The sequence below is a fragment of the Oncorhynchus kisutch genome, linkage group LG17 (genome assembly GCF_002021735.2).
Source record: "Oncorhynchus kisutch isolate 150728-3 linkage group LG17, Okis_V2, whole genome shotgun sequence".
Lineage (NCBI taxonomy): Eukaryota > Metazoa > Chordata > Actinopteri > Salmoniformes > Salmonidae > Oncorhynchus > Oncorhynchus kisutch.
Window position 1 is genome coordinate 9,420,828 of NC_034190.2, and position 8,422 is coordinate 9,429,249.

At 41.6% G+C, this 8,422-nt stretch overlaps 2 protein-coding genes across 2 annotated transcripts; both read right to left on the bottom strand.

The window, feature by feature from the left end:
- Positions 1–1,777: 1,777 nt before the first annotated feature.
- Positions 1,778–5,683, bottom strand: LOC109907149 (small integral membrane protein 13). The gene is made up of 2 exons (XM_020504940.2): positions 5,130–5,683; positions 1,778–3,462 (listed from the first exon to the last, which is right to left on the bottom strand). Exons 1-2 carry the CDS (start codon positions 5,203–5,205, stop codon positions 3,272–3,274), a joined length of 267 nt encoding a protein of 88 aa, XP_020360529.1. The 5' UTR covers positions 5,206–5,683; the 3' UTR covers positions 1,778–3,271.
- Positions 5,684–5,769: 86 nt separating this feature from the next.
- Positions 5,770–8,216, bottom strand: LOC109907148 (amine sulfotransferase). The gene is made up of 6 exons (XM_020504939.2): positions 7,874–8,216; positions 7,501–7,706; positions 7,087–7,213; positions 6,906–7,000; positions 6,171–6,348; positions 5,770–6,030 (listed from the first exon to the last, which is right to left on the bottom strand). Exons 1-6 carry the CDS (start codon positions 8,031–8,033, stop codon positions 5,918–5,920), a joined length of 879 nt encoding a protein of 292 aa, XP_020360528.1. The 5' UTR covers positions 8,034–8,216; the 3' UTR covers positions 5,770–5,917.
- Between the last annotated feature and the right edge of the window lie 206 nt (positions 8,217–8,422).

The window sequence follows — 8,422 nt, forward strand, 5'->3', positions numbered from 1 at the left end:
AGAACAGAACAACCAGGTTGAGGGTCAGTGGCCAAAGCCCGCGAACAGGAATATTCCAAGTTCAGACAGAAGGGGGAGTCAGATCGCTATGATCGCCAGGAACTTTACTTTTGGTGTCTATTTGTAATTATTGCGCTACTGGTGCTGCCGGTTGATGTTAGGTAGGCAGCTGCAGTAGCTGAATGATGTTAACGTCTTCGGGTTTTGTTTCATTAAATGTATTTTATTTCATCTGGGTGCTTGTGTCACCTACCAACACCCTGGTACTACCCGTAGCTCCGGTTCTCCTCAGTCTGAGAAAACACTGAGAGAGAAAGGTATGTGTTGCAGATTACTCCTTTGTAGAAGTCCATAACGTTAAATAAATAAAACATCCCAAGGTTAATGCTGTAGATATTGTTATAAGGGAGTGGGAGACTATTGAAACATGTAACTTTCCGAGTTTTATTGTTATTAATATAGTTTACAGAGTGCTAAAAGTGCTGCTGTTGCTAGCTAACATGCCTTTCTGTGATGCAAACGGTTGGCTGAGCTGCCGACTGGTGCTGGCGTTGCATTGTGGGAGATGTAGTTTGGTCCTCTACAGCCTGAATGGAATAAAGGCGATTTCACGTAGTAACTTGTTTATGTTGCAGTGTTTTTGTACATGAGTTGTTGTATTTTGGTACGGTCAACACTGAAAGCACCTATATAAATGTATTGAGGATGTGAGACAGGATATGCGTTTTACCTTTCTTCATGCTCCTGTGTAGAACAACTGGTCAAATGGTGCATTGGAGACTGATGTGTTCCTGTCCTGTCTTTTCACAATACTATTGCAGGTATGGTTCTACTGTCTAAGAATTAAGATTATACATTCTTTGTATTAAGAACTGGTTATTTTATAGTATACATTATGGCTTTATGTATGAGTGTGATTGAGTCCGAGAAAAAACTGAGAGAGAAAGAACAACTTGTCAGGTGCATTGGAGACTGATGTGTTCCTGTCCTGTCTTTTCACAATACTATTGCAGATCAACATAAAAGCCCAAAAGACAACCGTGGTGTCGCTCTTCATTTCTTGATTCTCCTGTGGTACATAAGAGACCCGCTACATATAGCTAGCTATAGCTTGGTGCCCAGGCTACACTTCTACTGGGAACCAGCTAGCCAGAGCTACAGTTAGCCTATTCTATTGCCTTCCTGGGGAGCTCTGGGGCCATGTGTGTCAAGCATATCAGAGTAGGAGTGCTGACGTTTTAGGATCACACATCACTGGGAAGGGCATTATGCTAGCTGTAGCTTGGAGCCCTGGGGTGTATTCATTAGTGCACACCATAGAAAAGTGTTTTGCAACGAAAAACAAGTTTCTTATCGGACAAGTTCTGGTTAGGTCCACCCCGTTTCAGCTGTCCTCTTCCGTTTGGTTCCTATTGAATATACCCCAGTTAACACCTCGGGGAGGCTAGCTGGCCAGAGCAATGAGCTATAGCCTATTTGTTGCCTTCCTAGGGAGCTCTGTGTATAAAGCGGATCACAGTAGTGGTGCTGATCTAGGATCAGGTCCCCCCTGGCCATGTATTCAATGTGATTTAAAAGGCAAAACTGATCCTAAATCAGCAGTCCTACTCTGAGACAGCTACAGCCCCTGGACATTGTGTTATTACAACCCTCTCGGTCTTAAGGGTATTCAACCGTTCTGTTACATATGTAGTCTGAACAACAATATAACAAAACAAAAACATTCCTTTCATTGCACTTTTGTTTAAAAAATAAAATGAAATTTACTGGCATGGAAGAACTTCGGTTGTCAGTTATGCAAATAGTTTTATTCAGTTTCTCTTCTACAAGTTGTTTTGCCTCTGAATGTAAATGATAAATGAGCCTGTTTATACAACGCTTTGTCTATGTGTCTGAATATAGGCTTTACTACAAACACACATCTGTTCAAATAAACACACTCTCATAAAACGTGCGCACACACACACACGACAGAGAACTCACTCAGCTGTCTGCTGTTGGAGAAACAGATTCCCCATGCAGGTGTCAGCAGCATGACAGCCAGTCAGAGCTGACCATGTTCCAGTGTCAGCCAATCAGAGCTGACCATGTTCCAGTGTCAGCCAATATTTTATTTAACCTTTATTTACTAGGCAAGTCAGTTAAGAACAAATTCTTATTTACAATGACGGCCTACCCCGGGCCAAACTTTAACCCGGATGACGCTGGGCCAATTGTGCGCCGCCCTATGGGACTCTCAATCACGGCCGGTTGTGATACAGCCCGGAATCGAACCAGGGTCTGTAGTGACGCCTCTAACAATGAGATGCAGCACCTTAGACCGCTGCGCCACTCAGGAGTCCACAGAGCTGACCATGTTCCAGTGTCAGCCAATCAGAGCTGAACATGTCAGCCAATCAGAGCTGAGCATGTTACAGCGTCAGCCAGTCAGAGCTGAGCATGTTACAGCGTCAGCCAGTCAGAGCTGACCATGTTACAGCCTCAGCCAGTCAGAGCTGACCGTGTTACAGCGTCAGCCAGTCAGAGCTGACCGTGTTACAGCGTCAGCCAGTCAGAGCTGACCGTGTTACAGCGTCAGCCAGTCAGTGGTGACCATGTTGCAGTGTCAGTGAAGGCCAGGTGAAGAGACCAAACATGCTGCTCAGTACATACACTGACCATGCTGGTCATTTATGAACATTGAACATCTTGACCATGTTCTGTTATAATCTCCACCCGGCACAGCCAGAAGAGGACTGGCCACCCCACATAGCCTGGTTCCTCTCTAGGTTTCTTCCTAGGTATTGGCCTTTCTAGGGAGTTTTTCCTAGCCACCGTGCTTCTACACCTGCATTGCTTGCTGTTTGGGGTTTTAGGCTGGGTTTCTGTACAGCACTTTGAGATATCAGCTGATGTACGAAGGGCTATATAAATACATTTGATTTGATTTGATACACTGTGAACAGCTAAAATACATATTTGAAACATGAACAAGTGGCATACAGAATGTTCCATGATTTGATGGCTTGTCCCTTTATAATATCAGCAGCTGTGCCTAGTCTAGTAAGACGAACGTGTCAAGTGTCATCAACGAGGATGTCTTTAGTAGTGCAGAGTGGAGGGGTGGATTTCATCAGGAGAGGCAGCAGTATACACGGACATGGGGGTAGTATGCCATTCCAAATCATGCAATTTATTAAAGGGGTTTTTGTCCACCACTGTTTCCTAGTGGGACGGCTGGTTTGGTGAACAACAGGATAGGGTGTGGCCGACAGCGGACGGGTGAGGTAATCTATGTAGTACTATTAGGAGGAACAGCCCTCTGGCGGGCAGTCTTGGGCCTCTGGCGTGGGGGTGGAGGAGAGGTACGTTCGCTCCTGGATTCGGAAGGCTGGGTCTCGGCCTGTGGAGAGCCGGTGTCGCCCAACATCTCGCGCAGGAACTTGAACTTGGACAGGAAGAGCTGCCAGACAACATACCAACCTGAGGGGCCAAACAGAGCAAAGGTCATCCAGGAGAAAGTGAACACTGACTGTGCGTATGAATCAAATAATGAACTTGTTGTATTTGAGTCAGTGACCGCGTTTACATGCACACAGTATTCCGGATAGTAGCTCATATCCCGCTTAGGGTCTTATTCGGGATAAGCTGTTTACATGCACCTTTGATATCCCACTCACTCCATGAATAAACAGAATATTCCTCATTTAAGTTCATATGGGTTAGAAGTGTAATAATAATATTTACTCCTGCAGAATTATTCATTTCTTGCAGTAAAATGATACAATAATGTGAATTTTGTCTTGGGAACAGGACATGAGAAATATGATTTGTTTCTTTCAGCATCTCTTGAGAAAATGTGAATATGTGTATAATGTGTTATCTTTGACACTGTTATGCAAGCAGACAGTATTTCAACCACGTAAAATTTGCACTCAAGACAAACTGAAGTCAGCTTTTCATTTCCTTAAAACCGGTCAAACTGATGACATTTGGATATTTTGCACAGGACCACTGTTTTGGAGTTGTGTTTTCTCCACGGTCCCTAAATGTTTTCTCCCTGGTCCCTAAATGAAACGGACAACTTTACCAGTGTTAACTAGATTACTAATGCGTTCATTCTATCGATGTATGACATTATTCTGATGATAACTACTTTATTTAGTCTTCTGGGGCAACAAGTTATGACAGAAGAGAAGCTAAATGTATCCAACTATAGTTGACAAACAAATGGCCTACCAAATGTCAGAAATTATGTCCTACCAAATGTCAGAAATTATAAGCAGAAACTTCTCTAAAATAGGAGTGAAAGTAGCCAGTAGGCTATACAGTCCAGTATGGAGTGTCAGCAAAACAAATAAAACTGAACAAAAATAAACACACAACATGTAAAGTTTTGGTCCCATGTTTCATGAGCTGAAATAAATAATATTATACATACTTACTAATCTCAAATTTGTTTACATCCCTGATAGTGAGCCTTTCTCCTTTGCCAAGATAATCCATCCACCTGACAGGTGTGGCATATCAAGAAGCTGATTAAACAGCATGATCATTACACAGGTGCACCTTGTGCTGGGGGCAATAAAAGGCCACACTAAAATGTGTAGTTTTGTCACACAATGCCACAAACGTCTCAAGTTGAGGGAACGTGCAATTGGCATGATGACTGCAGGAATGTCGACCAGAGCTGTTTAACTTTTTAATTTTTTATTTAAACTAGGCAAGAGTTGTACACCAGAGCTGTTGCCGCCTCCAACGTCATTTTAGAGAATTTGGCAGTATGTCCAACCAGGCTCACAACCTCAGACCATGTGTAACCACGCCAGCCCAGGACCTCCACCAATTCACAACAGCTATGAGGGGCTTAGCTACAAAACAGGTGCTAACTACGAACCTATAACATGGTGTGTATTGAGGTCTTGCACAGTCACTGCTCCTAAGTAAAGATAGCTAGCTGCTAACATGAGATCTTGATGATGTTATATACGGACAGTAGCTATCTATAATGGCAATGCTAGCTAGCTACTGTAGCTGATACATTTCGAAGCTGTGTCAAAGGTCCTCGTCAAATCTCAGTAACGTTAATCTCACAACATTCAAGAAAACTGGAGAAAAAAAATCACGAATCTAACACATTTGTTACTTACCAAAAACCATGAAGAGCAACGCGCACACAAGGGTGGCCACAATTACCAGCACAGTGAGACCAACGCTTTGCCACATCGTCTTCTTGTTGTCAGTGCTTGCTAGCTAGCTCTAGTTACCAAGTAAGTAAACAGATGTTTACAGCTAGCTCGCTAAATCGCTGTAGTTTAGAGTTGAGTCCGTTAACTAATTCGACAGACTGACATACAGTTTACAGGTGGTATTTGCCACATCATAAACGTTATAACACAATTCCTCGCTTCAACACGGATGGAGGATAGCTGCTGTAGCTAACTAGTTGTTATTAAGGAAAACAAACCCCTCATTGCCGATACGGTTTGCTGGCCAGACAGTCTGCCCCTCTGTAAAAATGTCAACGTCGCTTTGCCTAAATCATGGATGGATAGCTAGGTATCACAGGAGGATGCAGTATCGTTCACATCTACATTATTGCAACCTGAACGATTACATTTGCAAAATAAATACAATACAGACAAAGACCACATTGGTCTCGAAATGAGGCTTTGCGTTAGGCTGAAGACCAGCATTGCCTTTTGGGTACTGTAGTCCATATCCTCACTCTGTAGTTCCACAAAACATGGGGCGAATCATAATAAGATACCAATTATTTTTTAGTAACAGTTTATAAAATATATGAATTATGTGCACATCTTAATAATATTTACTAATTATTGCATGTGTTTATTTTCACAATCATTGCAGCAGGGCAGCTATTTCCGCCAATCTAGTCAGCCTAGATTCAAAACGTGTAACCAGGACATGTCTGTTTTCACAGCTTCCAGTCAAATTCAAGAGCCAAGTCTTTCATCTTCTCCATGTAGATCTGGTCAAATCCCTCACTCTGGGCCACAGTGAACACAGTCTTCCAGTCCCCAACCTTCCCTGGTCAGAGACAAAACAAACAGCATATTAAGGGCATTCTTTTTAGTGCTATTTTCCTTGATGAATTTTGTAACCAATAGTTGAAATTGACTTCATGACTAACCCAATCTTTATTAATGTGGATCACATAGATGCCATACCTTTTCTAATAAAGGATCCACTTTGTTCAAAAAATGTTGGATGCTGTTTATCACGTCTAGCCTGTGGGTCTTCCTTCATGTTTTTGAAGGAGGATTTGTCCACGATCGTGTCAATGGTTTGGTCCTCCAGCTTTTTGCCCAAGAAGTTTGATATCCTGACAATTGCACCTCGTGTGTCCTGAAAGCAATTGTTATAGTTTGATTACTAGTCTCAGCAATACACTGAGTGTACAAAACATTAGGAACACCTCCCCTTTCCCCTCAGAACAGACTCAATTCGTCGGGGCATGGACTACAAGGTGTCGAAAGCATTCTACCCTTGTGTCAAGTTGGCTGGATGTCCTTTGGGTGGTGGACCATTCTGTATACACACAGGAAACTGTTAAGCATAAAAAAAACAGCAGCGTTACAGTTCTTGACATGTTCAAAGAGGTGTGCCTGCCATACCCTGTTCAAAGGCAATTCAATATTTTGTCTTTCCCATTCACTCTCTAAATTCCACACATACACAATACATCTCTCAGTTGTCTCAAGGCTAAAAATGATTATTTAACCTGTATCCTCCCCTTCATCTACACTGATTGAAGTAGATTTAACTAATTACATCAATAGGGGACCATAGCTTTCACCTGGTCAGTCTATGTCATGGAAAGAGCATGTGTTCCTAATGTTTTCTCCGCTCAGTGTATATTATCCACTGTTATGTCATCTCATCTATTATGGAAATGAACTTACCTTGATCATATCTTCATATGTCATAGAAAGGATGTCAAATTCATCTTTGTGAGCATACCAATCATCAACATGATCAAACCAAGACCCCCCGAGAACTAGGAAAGAAACATTATTAGGGTATTTCACATTGACACTTTGGACATGTTTCGAACATGTGTTTAAACTTCTGAGATATACTTACCCTCCCCCTTGAGAAATTGAATCAGAAATGTATTGAAGTCAGGTTCGCTCTTAAGGACTTTCGTGAAATTTTGGAGATTAAATAAGGACACGGCAACATCCTTTGGGTTCCTGGCTATGTAGATCACCTTAATAAACAATTGACACAATTAGAATGCAGCCAATTCAATATAACTTGATCACCACAATTCAAACTAATACAGTACATTGTAGATTAAATTGATGTAAATTAAATAATCTGTCAAATCTCATGGTTGGCATCCAGTTTTTTTTTTATGTAGTCAGTCTGAAGACTTTTTAAAAACATATTCATATATTCTGTCTGTGTACAGTTTTATTTAAACAAAAAATATGGGTTTCACTGGCAGTTATTGTTTTGCATTCATTGCATGTTATTTCTCTCTCTCTCTCTCACCTTTCCCTTCTCTCTAAGTCCTTGAGGGATTGAGGACAAATGTAAGTGAGACGCGAATGTTCTTGTTGATGGTTTGTTGTTGTAGTCTATTTGTCTTGAGTTTTCCTCAAGGAAGGGCACCAGTTCCTGGATTGGTTGGTTACTTCCCTCTGTCATTTGATCTTCATGATACAATAGGGACAAAATATACTGTGTCCATGTAGTTCCTGTGGTTTTAAAGAAATACAATCACAGCATTTGTGAGATCATGTTGTACATTCACAATACAATACCTAAATTCATGCAGAATTCAATAGATTGTGTAGTGTAGCCTATAAGTCACTCTCCAGTAAGTACTGTACAGGCCTATAACCTATGTCAGATGCGGTCTTACCTGACCGTGGGTAAGTAACAACAACGATGTCATCATCCCGTATTTCAAATGTCTCCAGAGAATCAAGGTGTTGGACTTGATGCACCCCTCTGACCAGGTTGATCCCCTTGTATGGGAATAACCCAAGGGCAGTAATCTGAATCTTCTGGTCCTCTCCCATTCTTCAGTTAAAACAGCTACTACAGCCTAGTACAAAATGTGCCATGTGAAGTTGATACAAACAGAGACATATCATTTTTTTATTTTATTTTTTTAACCCCTTTATCTCCATATCATTCTGAGATATACTTACCGCTTCCCTCAAGAAATGTAATCATCAGTCATGTTTGATACATTTCTGATTCATATGTATCAATCAATCAAATGTATTTATAAAGCCATTTTTACATTAGCCGAAGTCACAAAGCGCTATACAGAAACCCAGCCTAATACCCCAAACAACAAGCAATGCAGATGTAGAAACACGGTGGCTTGGAAAAACTCCCTAGAAATGCAGGAACCTAGGAAGAAACCTAGAGCGGAACCAGGCTCTGAGGGGTGGCCAGTCCT